Consider the following 23,642-nt stretch of genomic DNA (forward strand, 5'->3'; position numbering starts at 1 on the left):
CCACGTGATATTGGTGATACTGACAAGACCTAGTTAATTGTCGCGAGCTAACCGAGTAACGAAGCGGAAGCGATCATTGGAGAGTGAGACTGCCATACCAGGGTGTGGCTGTGTGGGGCGTGCAGTTTGCCCGGCCGGGTTAATTTTATTGCTTTCTGTCGTATAATTCTCGTTCAAGGAGTCAAACGACTATAATTTTAATCAAATCTATATAAACATTGATAAAACACCAGTATTTGTAGTATCAAATAAGTATATATAAGATTAATTGTGAAATATATTTTTATAGTAATTTTACCTAGAGATATAAAAAATAATAAATAAGTTTAATAATATTAGTTTTTTTTGGACAGTAGGGTAGCTCTAGGCCTTGTTTACTTCCAAAAAATTTTGCAAAATAGGAATAGTAGCACTTTCGTTTGTATTTGACAAATATTGTCCAATTATAGACTAACTAGGCTCAAAAGATTCGTCTCGTCAATTTCGACCAAACTGTGCAATTAGTTTTTATTTTCATCTATATTTAATACTCCATGCATACGTCTAAAGATTCGATGTGACGGGGAATCTGAAAAAATTGCAAAATTTTTGGGGAACTAAACAAGGCCTAGACTTTGATTACCTCTGTTGTTGTTCTGCAAACTGTTGTAGGCTCTCACTCGACATATTCGGTTGGTACAGCTTTGGTGGCTTTCTTCTACTCATTTCTTTGTGCATTGTAGCCATAATCACCCCTGTTCACTTGAATTTATCAGTCATATTATTTTTCGAAATACTAGTATTTTTTCTTTTAAAACAAATCAGCATCGACTGTTTTCTTAGGCCCTGTTTAGTTCCCTACCCAAAATTTTTTCATCTATCTCATCGAATCTTTGGACACATGCATGAAACATTAAATGTAGATAAAAAATAAACTAATTATACAGTTTGGTTGAAAATCGCGAGACGAATCTTTTAAGTCTAGTTAGTCTATGATTAGCCTTAAGTGCTACAGTAACCCACATGTGCTAATGACAAATTAATTATGCTTAATAGATTTATCTTGTAGTTTCCAGACGAGGTATGAAATTTGTTTTTTTATTAGTTTTTAAAAACCCCCTACCGACATTCTTTCGACACATCCGATGTGACACCCAAAAAATTTTCATCTCCAAGCCAAACAAGGGATGTAGGAAAGAGATGTTTATCTTTTTCCCCTTAAAGAATGAACTATGAGCTGATAACACCTGTTCTTCTTTCGTGCACTGTAGGCCTGTAGCAAAGAGCCGGATAAAGCCATACGAGACTTTTATTACTTCCAATGCAAAAGAAAAGTTTTTCAGATGGTTATCAATTGGCAGTGCATCATTAGTGCAGCTGGCAAATACTCTCGTCCCAAATAACTGTACATCTCGTTTTCTTCCGATGAATTCAACATTTTGAAATTAGTCAAATACATATAAAAATATTTTTACTTATCATGCATGCGGATTAAGTATATATTTATAATAAATATTAGAAAATACAAATGTTGATACTATTTGGATTGTCTTATTCGTGAGTAATAGGCTTGAAACACAAGACAGGAGAGATTTTGTTTCTTATAATACATATTAGATCCTTCCCTGTCCAGCGCTATTGCGTGTCTGTAAGACCTTTTTCCTATTTTTAATACAAAGATACACAATCTTTTTGTGTATTTGAGAAAAAAAAATGTTGATATTATTTTTATAAATCTATTCAAATTTGACGAAATGAACTCCTCGGAAAATTGATATCTCGGAAAATCGATATCACCAGCTATTTTGTGATTGTGTCCAAGACATGAGTCAAAGTCAGTCAGTACCGTGTGGCCCCCCCTCGGCTTCCATTCCTATTCCCGCATCAAACACAAACAGAGAGTGTCCAGTGTCCACACGCACTAAAACGCACGCTGACGGACGCGCGCCTATATATCCAGCGGCGCGCCGCTTCCGATCTGAAGCAGACACGGCCTGGCGGACGCTCGAGTCTCGACACGCCGCGACCGCGCGCGATCGGCGATCCTGCTATATATCCGTCGATCCATATTTTCCAGACATCCACCCACAGCACACGAGCAGAACACCCCCACTGCCGTGAGTTACAGTTACTACGCCGACCGATCGAGACCTTCCGATCGATCCATCGATTCGTCTCCTCTCCCGTGAGCGCGCCATCATGAAGCTCTTCATGTGCTTCGGCGGCGCGGCGGCGGCCGTGATCGACGACGAAGCGGCCGAGGTGGCGGCCAGACACATGCAGGAGGGGCAGCGTCGTCGTGGCCGCCGTAGCCTGTCGTTCCGGGGAAAGTTCTTGCCCGGTAATAACAACAAGCAGGGAGGCAACGAGAAGAAACCGTCGGCGGCGTCCTCAAAGAAGCGGGGGATGGACGCAGCAGACGACGTCGTCTACGGCGTGTCCAGGGCGTCGTCGGTGGCGTCCTCGGCGCTGCTGAGCTCCGCGTCGTCGCTGGACTCGAACACATCATCGGCGTCGTCGGCGTCGTCTTGCTCCTCCACGGCCTCGTCCTCGCCGTCGGTCTCGGGGGTGCTTTACCCGCCGGCGGTCAAGCGGCAGGCGAGTAATAATAAGAGGCCCGCGTCGTCGTCCCCGGTGGCGGGCGCGGCTGCCGTGGTGCTGTGCCTCCTCATGGTGGTGTTCTGCGGCCGCGTCGGGGCCACGCTGCTCACGTCCACGGCGCTCTACCTCTTCCCGCGGCGGTGGCGGCCCGCGACGACGACGCGTAAGGAGAAGAAGGGCGCCGTCGACTCGCTGGAGTGCGACGCCGCGTCGTCGGCAAGCGAGGCAGAGGAAGAGGAGACGGCGAAGAGGAAGGTGGTTATGGAGGGGTCCTCGGTGAGGAACCGCAACAAGTGAAGCGATGATACCCGTTGTTTCGTTCCTGCTAATCCTTTTTTCTTTTTTGAGGAATCACTGATTCTTTTTGTTTGGATGAGAAGGAATAGTTTTGCAGTACTCACTAATTATTTTTTGCCCAAGGGTTTATGTACTTGTAAATCAATGACAAATGTGACCACACTTGTATTATATACAAAAATGCAAAAATAGTATGTATAGTATGATATTTTGTTGTGAATAATTGAATGATCAAGGATAATTATCGCTTGATTTTTCAACTCTTATATCTGAAATGAAAGATTCAGATCAAATCTCACTCTACCTTATCTTATTACACTTCTTTCCTCGGTCCTCACCCACCCAACCCCTATTGTACCCATCGCCCTTGTCGCCCCTCCTCCTCGGCACTACCGCCTATGACCCCTGTGCTTGACATTAGCACTATGGTCCCTCTAAATTCAACTCAACAGACTCGGCTAATAGCATGTTTGGTTTAGCAAATCGTTGGATTCAGAATAATACAATCCTAAGACCAAACCTATCATGTTTGTTTGGTTCATGTTATCAATCTATATCGTTGGTCACCAAGTGATTCTATTTAGTAACTTCTGCAAGACAATCTCAGAAATGGTCCATTCGTTAAAAAAAAATGGCACACAATCTGATTCTGCATATGCAGAGTGAACCTAAACCAGACGAAGTTAATCCACAGACCAAACGTTAAGTCCCAAACCCGACACTTTAATCTTGTCCGTGTCGGAGGGATTAGTAGAAAAATTCGAATGTTAGATTGCTCCAAAATAACAAAATATCATTTAATACCCTCTTTGTTTATGTAATTATAGAGATGCAAAGGCAGTTTACACAGCATGATATTTGTGCTAATGCCAAAAAAAGGTTGAAAAGTAAAAGTCATGTGTTAACTTTATTTATTTACTTCCATCCAATTACTGCAATGAAACTTAGCTTTCAGAAAAGAAAATTAGCTTCAAAAGGCTAAGCAGTTATAATTATGTAAGAACAATTGTGGGCGCCAACAAATCCCATGATGCATAATTACGCATTCGAGTATACGTGTAGCATCCAGCCACCCGGCATGAAAAGCTACTAGTAGTGGCAATGAAACTTTGGTGAGCTTTGCAATATGAAAAGTGTATCTGCTCTCGAGAACGAGCTACTTTCGAGGAACTCATGAATGATTATTGGTGCTTTGCACTCCCTATTCCTATTGCGTCTGCTTTATATACTTCACATGGAAATGTTGAGTGAAAGTATATATATGTGATGTTGAACGAAGGAAATCGCCCTGAAGTTCGGTTGAAAGTCCATCGACCACACTCAATACAAACCAGATAAAAAAACCCGGAACGCCAGAACTTTGTAATCTCACAATAATCTCCCAATCCATTTTCTGTGCGGCGTTAATAAGTTTTTTTGACTGAAGCGCCGTTAATAAGTGGCTCTTATGTCCTTATGTATGTAACATATGTGATTGTTGTCTTCAGGTAACAGTGCCAAACAGTACGAATGTTTTCCAAATTATGGAAAGTATTAAATCTCAGCTTCCTGCACCTTTTTTCATGGACGTAATTATAACAATGTGTTGAGCAATCTGGTCCTCGCGCAATGACAAGATTTTCAGAGGCTTTGACAATTCTATTCGCCGCTGCAAGGAGATCTTTAAAAAAGAGTTTGCTCAGGTTATCCTAAGAGCAAAAATTGATATGAAACCAATGTTGACGACATGGCTACAAGCTTATGTATAATTTATTTATCTTTTTCTACTCTTTCTTCGTCTCCTAAACGAGACTTGTAACTCTCTGTACTATTTATTTATTTATTGTTTTAATAAAATCCAGTAGGGGGTAAAACCCCTCCTGTCCCCTAAAAAAACATATGTGATTGTTTTGGGCCATGGTGTAGTGGAGCGTGCAATGGTACACATAAGTACATAACACATACATGGTTCAGGCTAGAGTTATCTTGCATGTGTCAAATTGGAGCTGTTTGCTTAGCTAGGCAACAACAGCTCTAGGCAAAGATCATATATAGCTAGCTCTAGTCCTTGGATCGGACGTCTAGAATCTGACGTCTGAGAGAGCTCATAGTTCCACAGGCAACTTTTCCCTGGAACATAAGCAAAGAGGCCCTTTCGGTTTTATATTTGGGGAACAATTTATATTCAAAATTCAAAACAGGTTATGCCGTAGTAGTCCAACCTTAGTCAAGAATAGTAGTGTATAAAAACTTTGTTTCTTTTAGGTTAGTTCTCTAGTTTAATTTACTATGTTGAACTAGGAAAATGCAGTCACTGCCAGGAAAATACCACAACAATTATTGCTTGACAAGCCCCTTATGACATTGCCTGTATAAAATTGTGTATAACCATCATTGGTGCATAGAGTAAAAGTGAAACGACCGGGTGATAAAGCACACACTCTCACTATTAAAAAAAATCAAGTTCCTATGTTAATGGGTGCGTCCACTGTCCTGTATACTGATGTGATGTGCTGTAAACAGCTTCATCACATGAGTTTTGCTTTTTCGTGCTTGTTTAGATAGAGTGTGGAGTGGCTGAGTGACACACAGACCTGTCCAAATTGAAGTTGAAGGTTGATGCAGGGGAGCTGCAGCTGCTCCGATCCTACACGTAGCAGCTAACTAACCCAATAATGAAAGTTTTAAAGGCCTAGTACGTACAGATTTCTGCTGCTATCCATGATGGTTATCCATGAATTATGAATATGTGTGGTGTACGGTTGTTCAGAGACAGTAGTGTGCATCTATCGCCTTTCACAGTGCACATCTACAAAAGGCGCTTTAATTTGGAAGCTCTCTGCTAGTGATGCCAAGAGCGAGGCCTATCTACGCCGGCCGGCCGCAGCTTCTAACAATGCATAGTAAGCTTCGTTGCTAAGAAATGGAACCGGGTTGGGCAGGACCCGATCTTGGGAAACCCTAAAAGCACTCGCCTGATCTTGTGATTAAACTATATGATAGATGGATAAACAATAGTATACAAGACGCATGGCTTTCTCCTTTCTACTAGCTAGCATCCGTCCACTGAGATCGACAATTTGGCGGGAACGATTTACCAAAGCTGGAATATGCACGACGACTGATGAGCATGATTGGTTGATTAGCCTAATCAACTAACATGATTATGTGTGGCCTCGTGGAGTGCATGCATATGCAAACGGGACGCGCTAAACGTGGCTTAATAAGAACACATGCATAATTGCTTTTTTTATTAGTTGAAAGATTCTTGGGGCATGCATTATCTTCACATGCACGCGTGCTCGAAGTCAACATACACCTGAACGTTTTAAAGGGTCTCTTTGCATCAGAATATAAGCATGGAGCCATGAACGAAGCATCAGGTGGACTTTTGGTTCATCAGCGGAGACCTTGCCTAGCTTGTGCGTCAGAATATGTACGAAATGCAAACGGATGGCCTGATGTGGGTCAATTTTGTCCTAACTCCGTCGTCTAATTGTCTGAAGCAAATTTATCACCAGTTTATCAGCGACCAGTACGTTTTAACTGCATTCCAAAGGAGGATCGCACAGTGAATTTTTAATATCGATCTACAGTACTCTTGGTATATTTTCTTCTGGAATTTGGCAAGATAACTGTTCAATTGAATATTAATATCTATATTTTTCATTTTCTTTTTGAACTTGGCAAGGTAACCGCTCACGGTGTTCTACCTCGGAGTGGCACTAGTTTATTCAAATCATCGGTGTCAGTCAAGTAAAGGAAAAGCTAGAGTGGAAAAATCCAAAATAGGTTGGTCATGACAAAGTAGACATAATGATTGATCTGCAGGAGACAAAAGATAATTCAGAAAAGCACCCCACATGAACTAAAGATGTCAATAGTCCGTGGACACGCAGAGAAGCACACGCAAACGTATTCTTTCTAGCGTGAGAGTGAGACGCTATAATGGTTTGGTTAGCAAAAGGAAAACCACACTTCAGATCCAGAGCCCGGATCCCCCACACAGTGACTGAGCTGAAGCTGACCCACGCCCACAGCCCACTATCCCACAAAAATATTAACAACTCAAAAGGCCATCCCACAGAGAAAAAAGAAGGGTAGGCAGAGAGAGACACCCACCAAGCAGCTGGCCTGCAACTTTGCAAGGCTTTTGTCAGGATAATCCCTTTCAATAATTGTACTTAGGCCTCTGCTTATCCTGACAAAAAATAAATAAAGCCACATGTTTCTGAGATCTCCAGCAAATGTCTTCTGAATTGGAATCAAATTTCAGGTCGCCTTTTGTGCTGGTCTAAAATTCAGATTGTTAGCCCTGTAATTTTGCTACGAACGCAGGCAATTCCTGTTTAGTATGTTCTTGTGCACACATTTGTGATAGAAAATGAAATTTCGTCAAGGAAACAGAGTTAATCGAGCTCCTGGAAACAAGTATGACAAGGGACAGCCTAAGAAACATATAGGGAACAAGCACGGACGGTGATGAGAACATTACCATTTCATTCGTGTCTATGTATCACTCGAACTGCTAAGTTGAATCTGAAATTTACAGTTGGATTCAGGCAAAAGGCCCGAGCACGTGTAGGGACATTATGCAGGTACTGTCTTGGACCTTAACAATTCGACTGCGCGAAAAAAAAGCTATCACTGAATTTTATAACAGCAGCAGCAGGCCGATTGCGCCCATCATCACCCATGTATGGTTGCTGCAAAGTCCAGTTCTTGGGATCAATGGATGCAGGCACCTAAATAAGCCGGCAGAGAATTGAAGCACCAATGATTTTTTTTCTCAGCCCTGTCGAAGCCCTTCTGGGAAAGTGCAGAGGTTGTGGCAATACAGAATACCTAAACCTGCTCCAGTTGGTCTGGTGGGACAAGTGGCTCATGCTCGTCAGCAGCATTTGACGTTCTATCCATGCCACACAACCCTGGGGACTTTATAGGCACAAGAGAGGCCTTGTTCAGGGCAGCGAAAGCCTTGTTTCCTTCACCGTTGCGCCCTAAACAAATGGTATCACCTCGTCCATGCCAGACACCACACTGGACATTGTTCATCTCCAAAGTTCTAGCCTCCTGAATTCAGAAAACATTACATGCGAGTTTACAAAAGCCAAAAATAAGAAGATAGTAATATTGGGATGATGATGGGCTTTTGTAGATATAACCTGGCACAGCGTACAGCAGGGACATATGAGATGGAGAACACAATCGTCCAGACTGCTCTCAGTACCCTGTAATAAGTGCAAAACGGTGAATAGTCAGCTTCTTCAGAATGAAGATTCCAAGTCAATGTGAATGGCATCTCCCTAAATTTTATGTTTGCAGTTCTAGAACTAAAGTACATGTACTAATATTTCTCCAATGTTGACATCATACTTATGTTGATAGGTATGACCTTGATTATACCTCGCCATCGATATACCTCCAAGTTTCAGTTACTTTCATTTTAGGCTTTTAGCTTTGCAAAATGGTACAGCAATTGCACAAGGACATCAATGATGGTACAATTCTAGAAAAGATGAGCACTGAAGCAACTGCAATAATTGCTACATCTTGGCTCTTGCAGTAAACAGAAAACTTTCTGAATACTATATCTGAAAATAGCTATCCCAAGAAATACTTGCCCGAATGTTGAATTGCTTCCTGATTCTTCTCCGGAAATAACCAGTATAGATCGCTATCAAGAGGACAGAGCCAAGTCCCATATATAAATATATATGATGCCTTGTTACAGAAAAGGCAATTAGGCTGATCAGGACAGCAGCTAACAGAATGCAGTAAACCATTCCCTGAAAGAAATTTCATCTAGCATCAGCAAGGTGAATAAGAGTAAGACATTAAAATTAACAACATAAGAGGGAGCTACACTCAAATAAAGTTGTAATAAACAAGAAAAACTTAAAATCAATGGCAACAAGATTGTCACAACACCGCAACTATGGATGTATATAGCAGACAGAGAGGTTAGAGCCATCTAGTTTAGGCGAGAATCAGTGTCCTCACCCTTAATATATATGCCAGGAGATATGTTGAAGAAGAGTATAATCTCCTTTAATCACTTTGTTAAGGATAACAAACTGACCATATAATAACATAATATTGCACATAATCGATGCTGAAGAAACTCCAACGACAATTTTATGAAAGAAACACTGACTGAGCTAAAGATAAAATCAAGTTGGTCTTCCAAGATGCAGTCTGATTCCCTCCGACATAGAATATTTAGAATGATAGGCGCACATTTTACTGGAGCATACACTCTATGCAGCTAAAATAAAAAAAAGACAGGCTAGACCAGGTCTAAGACATGCCACAGGAATAAGGGATTATCCAAAATGCTGTTCACATTGACAAGTCAATTCAAACGAGCTACACATCAGCCACTACATTGTATAAGCACAAGGCTGAGAAAATGGCAGCTTTCCTATGGTTGTCCAAATAGCATGGTGGCGAACACAACAATAAACATAGTCACTTACAGCTTACATAACATACCTGTACAGCAATATGACTACACGTTATGGACAAGAAAGTAATAACAGCAGAAAATGGACGAAATATGCTCATTCTCTGGTGAATGGGTTATCCGTACCTGAAGGAAGCAAGATCCGAGATTGGCTCTCCGCATGTTCTTACCAAACCGATAGCATGGGCAGCTGCAAACAGTTGCAGGCAAACAACAACTTTAAAACGAATCATCAATCATAGCAAAGTTTAATCATAGTTGACGAAGAAAATGTTGTATAACAAAGAAAGGTGGAATATTTTTGCACAAACACTAGAATAGTATCAAAGCAGAGGCTACGACACCATTTTGGGGAATGTTCCCTGTTGTCAACAGTTCATTTTAAAATTTGAAGATTTTTTGCATTGACGACTGCAGCAATAGAATTGTCAAGTCCAATTCCTCACTAAATTCTGGCGGGTGCAATTTGAAGAGACAGCTTAAATTTTCAGCAAAAAATTCTGACAAATCTCAGTGGAGAAGCTGCCTCCTCTGCATGAAAACCCCGCCCAAATTACTAAAAAAGGATGCCATTTCAAACAGTATTTCTCCATTGGTAAAATTATGGACGAATAACAACCCCCTCCGTTCCCAAATCCGCACCGAAATCAGTCCATCCGTTAGAAAAAAAAGGAATCCACCTTCAATGAAACGCCCAACAACCGAGCTCTGCCCCCTCAACCGACACTACCGTTACAGACTTACAGCTGTATGAAACGACGGGGAAGAAGAGTTAGTTCCACCTACCAGGACGCCTCGAGCGCGATTCGCCGGTCCTCCAAGCAATCCAGCACGACGTCGCCCTCCCACATCCTCTGCACCCCTCCGCCTCCGCCGCCGCAGTCGCCAGCCGCCCCCTCCGGCGCGGCGGCGCCTTTCCTCCTCTCCGCCGACAGCGCCACGGACGCGCACAGCATGTCGAAGTCCAGCACGGCCGCCACACCCACCTCCTCCCCCTCGCTCTCGCTCTCGTGCTCGCCCCGCTGCCCCCCCTCCTCCGCCGCCGGGCTGCTACTAGTCCTCGCCGCCGTCGACACATCCGCCGCCGCAGCCATTTCCTCCACCTCCTCTCAGGCTCCCTCTTCCTCCCTTTGAAGCTTTCCGCTAAGCTGCGGGGTTCCGTATCGCGTCGGGTTTTTAACGTCTAAATAAATCGCCTCCGATTACGAGAGGGAGGGAAGCGCACATTTGGATCGGTAAATCTTGGGGGGCGCTTCGACATACAAGACCAAGGCTCCCAATCGACCTCACCCGCCGACGGGTGGGTCCATGGCGAGGACCAGGTACGTGGTTTGTTTTCCGGGCCCATCTATCAGTTATGTAATGGCAGAAGAGGTAGACGGGGCGAGGGGTGCTGGTTAAAACGGGCGATTACCCGTGGGAACGCCGGTTGCAATAATAACCCCCGCGCGCGCGTGATTGGAGTTGTTTAGAGGTGGTTGGGACGGCCCGCCAGCCAGACTGGTGGTGGGTCGGTGGGGGCCATGTGTCAGCGGGAGTAGGTGGCTGCGTTCCTATCCACTGCTGCGGACACGCCTCCGCGGCCCACGGAACCACGACGAACAGGCGGAGGCGGCAGCCGACCAGCCGCCGCTTCGGGGGCACCAAACGTCTACCTGAAAACTTGCATGCATATGCATCAGCTAAAATTCGGCCGGTTTTGGTTTCTGTGGTGACGCTATATTCGGCCGGCGCTCATTCTTTGCATTTTAGGCGAGCAAGAAAAAAAATAGAGATGCCAAACTGGATGCCCATAATAAGATTGTACAGCGCGGAGGTCCTAGTTTATAGTGCTCCTTTCAAATTTATTGAAGTCCCTTTTTTACCAAGTTTGTAACATCGAACTAGTTAACTAAATTTTCTATATGATTAGATAATGCACTTTTTGACACATGTAGATTTGATATATTTTTAATAAAGTTTTGCTCAAAGTTAGAGATATTTGACTTACGATGAATATAAAGTGCCTTATAGTTCAAAACTTTAACTTTGTTCGGAATTATTTTTCTTGTTTTGACCAATTTTATAAGATCAATTTTTTTTTTACTAAAATCTCTTTGAATAAGTTTTGATACTAAACTTTTTGGACTTGTAGATTTGACATTGAATGAATATCAAGTGGCTTGAAATTCAGAGTGAAGGGGTAAGGTCTATTACTGTCACATAGTGTTCACATGATTTTAGGGGAAAAAACATAATCATTTGTGTCATAGCACAATGCATTTATTGGTTTGCTATTTCGGTACCTAGTTGGTAATATCAGTATGTGTCGCTAATCATCATGTGATATATATTGACCTTTATATTGGTTTTTCTTTGCCAACACAAAGAAACTATAATAGAATAATCGTGCATAAAACCTCACCTTAAAGATTATATGTTACATACTTGTCTACCATTAACCGGGAGCCTTCTTAGATGAGGTGGTGTATCCTTAACATGATTTTAAAAAGTAGTTTTTTTTTCCTTTTATTGCAAAATGCTATTCCAGTGGTTTTGCAATGTTTGTCTAACACATGATTCGACCTAACTAAAAGAAATATCTTGGCAATAAAAGATTAAAGTGAATGGACATCTATACCTTTAATAGACAAAACCACTTATCTTGTTCTATTTCTTCTCCTATTTCAAATCATTTAGCCAGGGATAGGGTGGAAATATCAATAGCTACATTATTGATATTGTCGATGGACATGCATTGTGGAATATATTTTTCTAACGTTGTGGAAAGAAAATAGTACTTCGTACGTCTTAAATTATAAGATATTTTGGTATTTCTAGATTCATAGTTTTTATTATGTATTTAGATATAATATATCTAGATGCATAACAAAATTATGAATCTAGAAAAGTCAAAATGTCTTATAATTTGGAACTTACAAAGTAGAATATAGGGACTAGCATTTTCCTTAGTCTGATTAACTTAATGTCTGCATTTTGAGTGGCAAGGTGTATATATAGCTACAAGTACCCATAGCAATGGTTAAAAACAAGCAAGCAGTCACGGTGCTGTTGCTCGCGTTTTCTTTTAACTCGTGACGTTGTTTGCTTTCACACGGTATAATGGCGGGCAAGTTAGTAAAATACATGAAGCAAGGGATGTCGTGCCCCCACAAGGAAGTGCGGGCGGAAAGGGACGGCAATCCCAGCCGTGCACCGTGCACCATCAGTGGTGCTGCCTCTGCCTGTGTGTATTATATTACGCGTACACAAGCGTGACGCATCACAGGGGCCGTTCAAGCAAATCATTTGCAGCCTGCAAGCTCAAATATAAACTAAACCCCCGCTAACACGCATTAACAATAGTCTATCTGATGCGACGACTATCCACGTCGTCACCCTAACTCTTTAGGTGCACACAAACTCTAGTCATAGAAATAATAACTTGTGCTAAGCGTATTGTAGCCCATGTACAACGTATCCAACTAATAATACTTTTGCTCGTATGGATAATGTTGCTTTTGAGTAGGAGTATTGTCTATATTAATGACAAAGTTTTAATGCACTTCTTATTCTAGTCATTTCTCGTTATAAATTCGTGTGATTCCATGCACATCACTCTCCTCGTCTACATCTAACTATTGACGCCCACACATGTTTCTAATCCAAGACCCTATTTAGTCAATGAAAAATTTGTAAAATGGCTACTCAACAATTTTGTTTGTGTTTAACAATTATTGTTTAATCATGGATTAACTAGACTCAAAAATTTGGTCTCATAAATTACAGACAAACTGTGCAATTAGTTATTTTTTATCTATATTTAATGCTTCATGCATGTATCAAAAGATTCGATATAGCAGGAAATCTTAAAAAAATTGCAAAACTTTTGGGAACTAAACAGCCTCCAAATTCAACGTATGACCACGTTTCCAATCTAACTCCAACATAAGACCATATTTTGACCAACATGTTTAACCACGGTACAGAGTCTATTCCAAGATGTATTAGAACATATAGCATGATCGTTACATAAATCTTATAGCTACTCTTCACTCAGTTCTAGTGAGTCACTCAGTCTTGAGCATTTTCAGGCTAAACGTGACAAAAAAGGCACAAAAGTGCTTTCAATCAGGGATGAAGCCTTGTAAGAGAGGGACCAAAAGGAAAAAATCTACTTTGCCTCCCTCAACTATCGCAAAAGTCATATTTTCAACTCTAAACTAGAAAAACCGAACATAACTCCTCCCCCAACTTTTCAAACCGAATGTATGACCTCCTTGGTTGTTTCTTTAGGTGGTTTTTATTATTTTTTCTTTATATTTATTTTGGTTGAATCTTTGAAAAAAACATGGTAAATTACATAAAATCACAAAATAGAAAAAACTAATTTTGTTGAACTTCAAATGAGTACATCTACACATTAAATATATGATATGAGATGTTTTAGTACAAAACTTCTGCTCTATCTTTAGATCTATGCTTTTTTTGTGATTAATTCATAGCTGCAGTTTCTATGCCTATATTATGGTGATTTTTTATGGTGGACTAATCATTGTATACTTGAGAGTTATTAAAAATGTCATACTCATTCGATCATGTATGACTGAGACATAGACTTATTTAGGTTTATTTTTTACACACTTTTAACTATTTTAAAACTATTTAATAAGCATAAACCTGATGTTTCTAATCCAAATTCAACATGAGACCATGTTTCCAATCTACTCCCTCCTCCACAAATAAATGTACATCTTGTTTCCTGAGGAGTCAAACTTTTTAAAATTTGACTAGAAATATATCAAATAATATTAATATTTGTATCTACGAATAAGTATATTATGAAAGTATATTTCATGCTTAATCAAATAATACATGCTATATATGGTAGATATTAATATATTTTTATATATAGTTGGTCAAATTTAAAAAAATTTGATTACTTGAGAGACGAGATGTGCATTTATTTATGATAGAGGGAGTAACTCCAACATAAGACCATAGTTTGACCAACACGTCACGGTACAAAAGTCTGTTTTCAACACGTTGTGTAAATCTTACTGCTAGTTGCGAGTCAGTCTTAAAGCATTTTTAGGCTAAAACCGGACCAGAAAAGGCCCAAAAGTGCTTTGGATCAGGGATGGGGCCTTGTAAGATATGGACCAAAATCCTTGAGGCCCATTCGGTCCAGAAGAAGTGAGCAGGTCGAGTCGAGTGAGATCAGGTGGGCTGAGATTTGACCTGGCTCAAATAGCCCTCTCAATCCCTTTCGACAATTCACTACCACCAACCGAGCGCCATCGTTGAACTGTTCGAACTTCGGACCAACGGACCAGCCCATAAATTTGACCGGTGATCCCGATTCCCCAGCAACCCTCAACCCCAAATCCCCTCTCTCTCCCGCCGGCCACGACATGGCCTCGCCGGCGCAGCTCACCGACGACCTCTTGTCGGACATCTTCCTCCGTCTTCCGGAGCCGGCCGACCTCGTTCGCGCCGGGGCCGCCTGCGTCCCCTTCCGCCGCCTCGTCGCCGACCGCGCGTTCCTCTGCCGGTTCCGCTCGCTCCACCCCGCGCCGCTCCTCGGCTTCCTGGACCACAACGGCTTCCACCCGGCGCTCCCACCCCACGCATCCGCCCCCGCTGCGCGAGCCGTCTCGCTCGCCGCGGATTTCTCCTTCTCGTTCCTCCCCACCTCCTCCACGGGCCGCGGCTGGGTCGTGCGCGACGTCCGCGACGGCCGCGTCCTCCTCGACCGGACCCCCGAGGACGGAGGCGACAAGCCGCAGGTCTTCACGGAGATAGCGGTGTGCGACCCCTTGCACCGGCGCAGCGTCCTTCTCCCCCTGATCCCCGACGACCTGGCCACAGCGGTGGAGCACCCGCTCCGCTTGGAGTTCGACCGTTGGTGCGAGCCCTTCCTCGCCCCCCGCGGTGCCGACGGCGGGGACCCAGAGGATGAGACTTCGTTCGGAGTGATCTGTATGGTGCAGTGCAAAGCCAAGCTCGTCGCCTTCGCCTTCTCTTCCACCACTGGGCAATGGCGAGCCGTCGCGTCCCTGGCCTGGCGCGATCTGATGGCCGGCCTGGGCGTGTCGTCAAGGAGCCCTGCGTTCTCCGGGCGCCAGTACGCTCGCGGCTGCTTCTATTGGGTTATGGATTGGCGGGACAAGTTTCTCGTGCTTGACGCTGGGAGGATGGAATTATCCATTGCTGACGTCCCACCTGGCTGCCATAGGCGACAGATCGCCATTGTGGAGGCAGGGGAAGGCAGGGTTGGGATGTTTGCGCTCCGCGACCATGTTGCAGATGGTGCAGTTAGCCTCCATTATACTGTAAGGCGAGACGATGCCGATGGTTCCAACCAGTGGCAGGTGGAGAAAACAATCCCGCTGGATCCTGGGTTTCGGTATTACATCAGGGGTGCTATGGAGAGGTACATGCTCCTGCTAAGGTTTCCTGAACACCTAAGCTTAGCAGGAGTGCATGTAAGCTCATCGGCGGAGATTGAAGACTTGGAATGTTTTTCGATGGACAGCAGGACTTTGCAGCTTGAGAGAGTGTGCGAATTGAAGCACCACATTTTGCGTGCCTACATATATACCAACTTTCCACCATCCTTGTCGCCGCAGAGTATCTAAATGGGTAAATTTCTTCCACAAACATTTATCTCAAAGCTTTTTTTTTTCTTTCTGATGCTAATTCTATTGACATGGTAAATTTGTAAGTGACAATCTTGTGTATTCAAAATTTAGTAGTGTTTCTTTCTGTGGTTTGTAGTTTTTGTTACCACATAGCAGGAACATTTAGTAATTTATTGCTCGACTGTTCCATTAACATCTCTATTCAATGGTCATCAGTCAAGTGAATCAGACTCGTCCATATTACACTTTATATTAGTAATATATCTACCATTTAGTAAGGCCACCATTTTGGTGGAGTGTTTTGTGTTCTAGCTATTGGAGAAGAGCTTGAAACTTTGAAGCCATTTTAATTTTATGTTGGGATCATTTAAATTAGATGGAAAAATTTCACCCTAGAAATAACTTGTTCGTCTTAATCAAACTACTGCAGAAGGAAGCGTTATAGTACTTATTAGTTTTTTTTTGTCATGATCTTGTATACAAATTTACTTCATGATGTTGATTTGAAAATCAAAATAATCTACATAAGAAAATGCTTGGAACTAAGACATTGCTCTGAATTCTTTTGGTATGATGTGTGTAGTAATTTTTCCAAAAGCTGGTGTTGTGCGGTTAGAATCGCTCAACTCTATTCTTGAAGACAAAGATGATGTTTTCAGTTTGTCCATATGAAACAAGAAAACTTCATGATTTTTTTTCTTGGATATGGAGGTGAGCTGCATATCGTTTCACTAAACTAGAAGAATGAAAATTGTACAGCACTGGATCCTTACAAAGCTTTACATTGAGCGAATGCACTACCAAGGACCCCTTGGAACACAAGAAATTCATAGGAGTCATACATGAGTTTTACAGAAATCAGTTTCTTTTCCTACATTATCCTAAACTATATAAAAAAAATCATACGAATCCGTGTGAGTTCTTGATGATTCATTTCTTTGTGCTTAATTTTTTCTGTCGAGATACAAGTTTGACATGCATTTACCATAACTTTCTGTTTTAGCTATTTTTCTTATTTTCTTTTTCTCTCCTAATCAATTTGCCAAAGTACTACTATATCTTAGTCTTTTTTTTTGGCGAAAGCTACAATATCTTAGTCTGATTTAAGATCAAATAATGTTTGCTCTAGCTTGCTCCTATTATTTTGAATGAATGTGTGAAATACATCACCCTGATTTATTGTCTTCTTTGTATCAGCTTCTGTGGAGCCGACGAGGCGTGGCCAGCACAGCATCTTGCCCTGAAGGCTCAAATGATTGCGCGTGAGCTTCTTGTATGAACTGTTAGGCCTAGAGAGCTGTTTTTTTTTACCAAACGCTTATTTCCAAAACAGTTTATAGGTGAAGCTGTTTTTCCCCTCCTATCACAAAGACATAAGTTGGGATGAAGCTGAAAAAAAGTAGCTTATTGCAGCTCTCTCCCTCATTTTTCTCTCTCAACTATGCATGAAGTAGTTGGTGAAGCTATTTTGCCAAACACTTTTTCCAAAACAGCTCAACTTCATCTAGAAAGTCACTCATGAAGCTATTTTCTAAAAAAACAGCTTTACTATTGAAGCTGAGCTGTGCCAAACAAGCTCTTAGATTGTGTTCTAGATTTCCACATCCTCATGGCCACCACGGCAGCTGTAGCCATGCTGGTTGGTTAGAGAGATGATATGGCAGCAACTAAGAAACAATATCCGATTGTACTGCATAAACCAGTATAGTTACAATTTGTGCAGCTTGTAAGCAGTCGTGGGATGGGTTAGTGCCACTACTCAAACTATCATTATGCATGTCTGGGATTTTTTGTTATGTATATTTCTGAAATACCTAAAATTTTCTTCTGTATTGATGGTGTTGTATATGGGTACTAATTAGATTGGGACGTCCTATGTTTCATTGTATTGTGTGATGTTCGAATTATTGGTTGAACTAAAGCAAAATGGAACAAAATGATGTTCCAATATTGTTAAAGTAATTTTACTGATAAAATAAATTATAATAAAATAAATAATATTTATATAAAAATTTTGAATAAGGCCTTGTTTAGTTCCCAGAAAATTTTGCAAAATTTTTTAGACTCTTCGTCACATCAAATCTTTAGACGTATGCATGAAGTATTAAATATAGACGAAAATGAAAACTAATTGCACAGTTTGGTCGAAATTGACGAGACGAATCTTTTAAGCCTAGTTAGTTCATGATTGGACAATATTTGTCAAATACAAACGAAAGTGCTACTATTCATATTTTGCAAAAAATTTTGGAACTAAACAAGGCCTAAGATAAACGCCGAAACAAAAAATCTAAAAGTCAAAAACAACTTTTTTAATGGAACGGAGGGAGTAGTAGCTAATCCTGCTTTTACTGTCCCTGGTCAAAACAAAACGGATTCATCCCATGCTTACCAAGTTTCATCCCGTCCCACGAAAACGCTACCGGGTACAAAATTCGTTGGATCCTGCAGCCATTTCGGCAGGACAAGTCCTCAGCCAAAACCCCAATTCCCCATGGCTCCACCGACGCAGCCAACCCCGCGCCGCCTCCAATCCCCTGCGGACCTCGCCGACGATGCCCTCGGGGAGATCTTCCTCCACCTCGACTCTGCCCTGGACCTCGCCCGCGCCTCCTTCGCTTGCGCCAGCTTCCGTCGCGTCATCACAGACCACGGTTTCCTCCGCCGCTACCACGCCCTCCACCCGCCGCCGCTCCTCGGCATCCTCGCCAGCGGCTTTATCCCCGCGCAGCCGCCCCACACCTCCGCCATCGCCGCCCGAGCCTTCGCGCAAGCCGATGCCGCAGACTTCTCGTTCTCCTTCCTCCCCATTCCGCACCGCTGGCGCCGCCGCGACACCCGCGACGGCCGCTTCCTCCTCTCCGGGGTCCCCACGGGTAGGGGATACCGTCGCGGCGATCTTCTCTGGATCACGGATCTTGCCGTCTGCGACCCTGTGCACCGGCGCTACCTCCTGCTACCGGCCATCCCAGCCGACCTAACCGCCGCTGTCCATCAGCCAGACATCGTTGATTTCGAGACCTTCCTTGCCCCTGCTGCTGAGGATGACAAGGACTCGTCATTCAGGGTGATCTGCCTGGCGCAATGCGCAATCAAGCTGGTCCTCTTCGTCTTCTCATCTGGAGAAGGGCGATGGCATACTGTTACATTTAACGACTGGAGTGCTCTGATTACAGGGACCGGAAACCCAGCTTCAACAGGGACTGCCAATCCTGCTTCAGGATCAGAGTTGTCCCAACGCTACTATGCCCACAGATGCTTCTATTGGTTGATGCATCGGAGGAACAAATTGCTTTTGCTCAACACAAGTGGGATGGAGTTCTCTACTGTTGAGCTCCCACATGACTACACCGGAGAGATTGCCATTGTGGAGGCAGGGAAAGGAAAGGTTGGGATGCTTTCTCTCTACAGTCTTCCACATGGCACGGTTCATCTCTCGTATGCCATCTTGCAAAATGATGGTGAGATCGCAAACCAATGGCAGCCTGAGGAGGTGCTCCTGTTGCCTGAGAACCATCGCTATGACATTGTGGGTGTAGCTGGGGGATATTTGCTCCTTCAAGGGATTCCAGATGGCGTGTCTCTTTTGCATCCCCCAAAGAATCCAAACTTAACCTGTTTTTCGCTGGACGTCAAGACACTGCACCTTGAGTTGTTCTGTCAAACTAACCACTCCATCTTACATGCTGAACTGTATGCCGGTCACCCACCATCTTTGTCTCCACCAAGTGTATGAAATGGTAAGGTGGTGCTCATAGTCTTTCTTACTTGTATTTTGCGCAAAATAAGACATTTCACTATGATGAAAATATCAGTCTGATGCATATGTGTCTTTCCATTCTAGTTATCTTGCAAACAGTCTTCATTGCAGTTCTGTACTGTTTGGTGTTTAGGTGATATTCTGATATGTATTCACACCAGAGAGCTTGTGAAACTCAGAAGAGCAAAATGGGTTTATTTTCTTATTTCGTGAACATGCATACCATTTTCAGACTAATACAAATTGCAGAAAAAAAAATGTTAATCCCCAATGACCAAGGTGTTTGTATTTACTACTAGGACATTTGTGCATTCTACATGGCAAACTATATGTACTCCATATAGAGGTCTTCAATACTTTGCTTGTAACTAGATCTGTCTTCTAGAAGTTTTAATGGGTGGCTTTGATGAGCATGCTCACATCCTTTCAGATTGATCTCAGAAGTCAGTATTTCTGTACTTTCTCATTTTTTCATTTATAACTTTGTTTAGAGTAGAAAGTGCAAGTGTCTTCATAAATATGTCCGAGAGTATTTATGCAATCGATAATGATGAGCTTCTTTATAGTCAGTGCCGTACTTGAGAAAAAGAAGACATTGCTCAAAAATAAAACCTGATTCATATTATCTATTTCTAAAAGACATTGCACAAAAATAAAACACCATCAAGATGCCAAGATACACAAATATAAGCAAGAACAGGAACAGACAACATGTATTAGAAACTGCACAATATAGAGAGAAAGATAAAAAGGGTTGAAACAATTCCAACCAAGATGGGACGGCAACTATGCAAGCTGCTTTGCCAATGACCAATCGATGCAGCACCCACCTGTCGTGCGTCCATCTCCAACTGATGCTGTGATGCACAGCGCAGGGCGTAAGGATTGAGAAGATGAGAAATTAGAATGAACTAATTCTATAACATATGTGAGAAAGAACTGAGAATCGCCGTACCTATTCGCTGCCATCAACGAATTCATTCTGGGAAAATCGTGAATGATCTGTTGCTGGACGAAGAGAATTGAGAAGGGAGTTAATTCCTGGGAGAAATTTTCTCCCATTGGTGTGGCACGGAGCTTACTGATTGGGAAGATGAAAGGGGGTGAGAGTTGTGGTGCCTGTTTAGCTGTTCGTGCGGCGGCTGGACATTAACTTGAGGTAGGGGAGCGGGAGCATTGATGGGCATAGCTGGATGGGCCTCATTAGATGTTGGACCGTGGGGATGTATAAAAAACCTTTTTTTCTATTGCTATTTTATTCATCATCTATCTGCTGATCAGTACACTAGTTGAATACATTAGTAATAGGAAAAGGCTTACATTAGCAAATTTGGAGGCCCTGTGCAGGTCCCTGCACAAGCTTGTGATACGGACCTGTATATAGTGGTAGTCTGTTTTGTCCATGTAGTAGTTACTATAGATTGTTCCACCTGTTTATACTGAACAGAGTCCCATTTTTTATATAATCCTAACTTGGGCTATTTTTTTTAATGTTGAAACACTGCCTTCATGTGTGTGGTGGTTCACTCTGATTGTTTAACATGCATAGATGCATTCCTGGCAGCATCTTGGATCGTTGGGGGCTAGGGGCAAAATCAGTACTATTATGTTTAGCCACCTTTTTGATGATTGTATATGAATTGGCAAACATATCATTGAATTGTTTTTCCCTACTTGAACTATATATTAAATTGGTTGATCTTAAGAGATTGGCACTATCCTTTAACAAGTTACAAACCGATAAGTAGACAGTTATAACTAATAAACTTACATATTATGCATCTGAATTTATGCTAATGCTTATGCCTAGCAAAATGTTTGGATCATTGAAAGAGAACTTTGTGGAGAGGTGTTTGTTTAGTGATGCACAGCTATAAACTTTAGGTAGCTATAAACATTCAAATCCAACTTTAGGCTCAGATTACAGAATAGTGGCATTTAGTAAGTCTCTGAATGCAAGTATTTGCAATGCATCACTCCCTCAGTTCTGAAATATAAGAGATTTTCAGTTGCCCTAAGTCAAATCGACTTAGGTTTGACCAATTTTGTAAATAATGTTAACTTCTACCAAATCAAAAGAGGCAATACATTTCATAATGTATCTAATGAAGCTTATTTGGTATCATAAATATTATTATCATTTTCATTAAATTTGGTCAAACACAGGATGGTTTGGCTTAGGAGTCTAGGACAACTGAACATACATTATACTACTGTTTCAGAACGTAGGAGTATATCACTATTTTCTGCCCTAAAAGATATTGCTGTTTTCTCACTACATCTTAACGCAGGCCTAGGTGTGTTGCTACTGACGTTTCTACAAGGAAGGCTGTTGCACTGCACTTCAGCTGGGCTAGTTCTGGTTTGTTGCTTCTCCAAGGCGTTTGTGGGCGTGTATCATGCACCGATTTTCGTTTGGCTGTAACTTTGATTTGTACAGAGTGTAAACATCTTCGTGGTTCAACTGCAAGAGTGTTGTGTTATAGTATGTGTCATCTTACACAGTCAAGTGTGTAGCACCTGGTTGTAAGGACAAAACTAGATATACACCATATGTGAGTCTAGGAAGTCAAATTATACATATGGCTAATAGAGATAATATCAAAAGACGATGCTTTAATCATATTTGTAGTTAAAATTTTAAATATTTGACTTAAGACAACCTTAAGACGACTGACTTTAGTAACAGAAAGGAGTAGTGGTGAAGACTCCTAACCATAACTAGGAAGAGAACTATGGCAATTATGATGATGAATGCTATGGCTCTAAAAAACTTTATAATTTGACTTGATGAATTGTTTTAGACTTCATAATTTGGTTTGATGAACTTGACCCTGATTATGACCTTTGATGATGAGAAAAAAAATATACATGTCCCTTTGTCCACAAAACAATTTATATTATGTCTAGAGTCTAGTGATTAATGGTGACTTGAATCGGTCCCATTTCTCAGTAGAATCGGTTGAAACCATACCAAACATTCCTTCTTAATTTATAGAAATATAGATTTTGGTAAATATCCTCCAATAGTTTCTTTAAATAAATCTCCAAATATAAGATATCATCTATTCCGAATTTCTCACTATCTAAAGATAAAAAGTGAGGATGACTTTCTAGAGTACACGCAAGATATAAAAAAGTTATTAAATAAAAGTAATTCTTACTCAAATACTCTTCATATGATAATTTAGAGTTTTAGAAAGACTGTTAGAGATTCTCTAACAACGAAAAACACTAATAACAAAACATTTCAAACATGAAAAAGTATGGAACAATTCATGCTTCTTCATTGGACCTCAAAACGTTAGAAACCTAATTTCACTACTGTGTATAGTTATGCTGCTTCATTGTATCTAGTTTTTTTGTATGCCCACAAAAAGTTTAGAATTTTTTCAATGAAAATTTTGTTTATACGACTTTTTATAGAAAAAACTTTTTTGGTATCACAATCTATCCTAACAACCAACTAATTTCATAAAGTTGGCTATGCTTCTGTGCAAAAAAAAAAAACAAATGCCTATACTCTTATGCCTAGCTTGGTGCTAGAATAAGAACTAAACTCTCTTCTCTTTTTTTTTCTCTCTCCTCCATGTCAGCATAAAAACTGACTATCTTGGCTATAACCCTGATGTTATACTTGCTCTAAGGAGGAGATCGCAAGAGGGATTGTTTTTCTTTTTCTATTGGGCTAGGTTAAAGTGGTGATGGCGGTTTCCTGTTTTACGGTGCGGGGTATCGCATGGACAGAGGCATGAGGTGAGGCGATAGATTGTCCTACCAAAACAATGTCTTATCATTGTCTTTTTTTTTGAAATATAATGTGTCTTTTTAGTTGTGACGAAGAGATGAGGGAAGAGAGAAAAAAAAAAAGCGGAACCAAACGAAGCAGCCCCCAGCAGCGTTGGCATCGTGCACTCCCTCTCGGCCCAACCCACAC

General features: G+C 41.6%; 4 protein-coding genes across 5 annotated transcripts; 3 read left to right on the top strand and 1 right to left on the bottom strand.

Annotated features, from left to right (window-relative positions):
- Positions 1,942 to 3,128, top strand: LOC8081734. Its single transcript, XM_002460797.2, has one exon. The coding sequence runs from the start codon at positions 2,179 to 2,181 to the stop codon at positions 2,875 to 2,877; it is 699 nt and encodes a 232-aa protein (XP_002460842.1). The 5' UTR covers positions 1,942 to 2,178; the 3' UTR covers positions 2,878 to 3,128.
- Positions 7,321 to 10,566, bottom strand: LOC8081735. The gene is made up of 5 exons (XM_002462961.2): positions 10,109 to 10,566; positions 9,449 to 9,512; positions 8,481 to 8,645; positions 8,022 to 8,087; positions 7,321 to 7,929 (listed from the first exon to the last, which is right to left on the bottom strand). The coding sequence occupies exons 1-5, from the start codon at positions 10,414 to 10,416 to the stop codon at positions 7,702 to 7,704; spliced, it is 831 nt and encodes a 276-aa protein (XP_002463006.1). The 5' UTR covers positions 10,417 to 10,566; the 3' UTR covers positions 7,321 to 7,701.
- On the top strand, positions 14,292 to 17,341 carry LOC8056317. Its single transcript, XM_002460798.2, has 2 exons — positions 14,292 to 15,946; positions 17,143 to 17,341. The coding sequence occupies exon 1, from the start codon at positions 14,716 to 14,718 to the stop codon at positions 15,940 to 15,942; it is 1,227 nt and encodes a 408-aa protein (XP_002460843.1). The 5' UTR covers positions 14,292 to 14,715; the 3' UTR covers positions 15,943 to 15,946; positions 17,143 to 17,341.
- Positions 18,236 to 22,350, top strand: LOC8081736. Of its 2 annotated transcripts, XM_021452696.1 has the most exons (3): positions 18,236 to 19,012; positions 19,122 to 19,685; positions 21,997 to 22,350. In XM_021452696.1, exons 1-2 carry the CDS (start codon positions 18,440 to 18,442, stop codon positions 19,215 to 19,217), a joined length of 669 nt encoding a protein of 222 aa, XP_021308371.1. In that variant the 5' UTR covers positions 18,236 to 18,439; the 3' UTR covers positions 19,218 to 19,685; positions 21,997 to 22,350. The 2 variants fall into 2 exon arrangements, with proteins under 2 accessions (XP_021308371.1, XP_002460844.1); XM_002460799.2 differs by having other exon boundaries at positions 18,273 to 19,685.

Source organism: Sorghum bicolor, chromosome 2 (genome assembly GCF_000003195.3).
Source record: "Sorghum bicolor cultivar BTx623 chromosome 2, Sorghum_bicolor_NCBIv3, whole genome shotgun sequence".
NCBI lineage: Eukaryota > Viridiplantae > Streptophyta > Magnoliopsida > Poales > Poaceae > Sorghum > Sorghum bicolor.

Bases quoted from the DNA above. Each gene is read 5' to 3' on its own strand.
- LOC8081734 (XM_002460797.2), top strand. From the start codon at position 2,179: ATGAAGCTCTTCATGTGCTTCGGCGGCGCGGCGGCGGCCGTGATCGAC.
- LOC8081735 (XM_002462961.2), bottom strand. From the start codon at position 10,416: ATGGCTGCGGCGGCGGATGTGTCGACGGCGGCGAGGACTAGTAGCAGC. The intron at 8,088-8,480 runs GCAAGTATTTCT...CACTTATTACAG, and splicing joins GGAAGCAATTCAACATTCGG to GGTACTGAGAGCAGTCTGGA. The intron at 7,930-8,021 runs GTTATATCTACA...TTCTGAATTCAG, and splicing joins CCTGCTGTACGCTGTGCCAG to GAGGCTAGAACTTTGGAGAT.
- LOC8056317 (XM_002460798.2), top strand. From the start codon at position 14,716: ATGGCCTCGCCGGCGCAGCTCACCGACGACCTCTTGTCGGACATCTTC.
- LOC8081736 (XM_002460799.2), top strand. From the start codon at position 18,440: ATGGCTCCACCGACGCAGCCAACCCCGCGCCGCCTCCAATCCCCTGCG.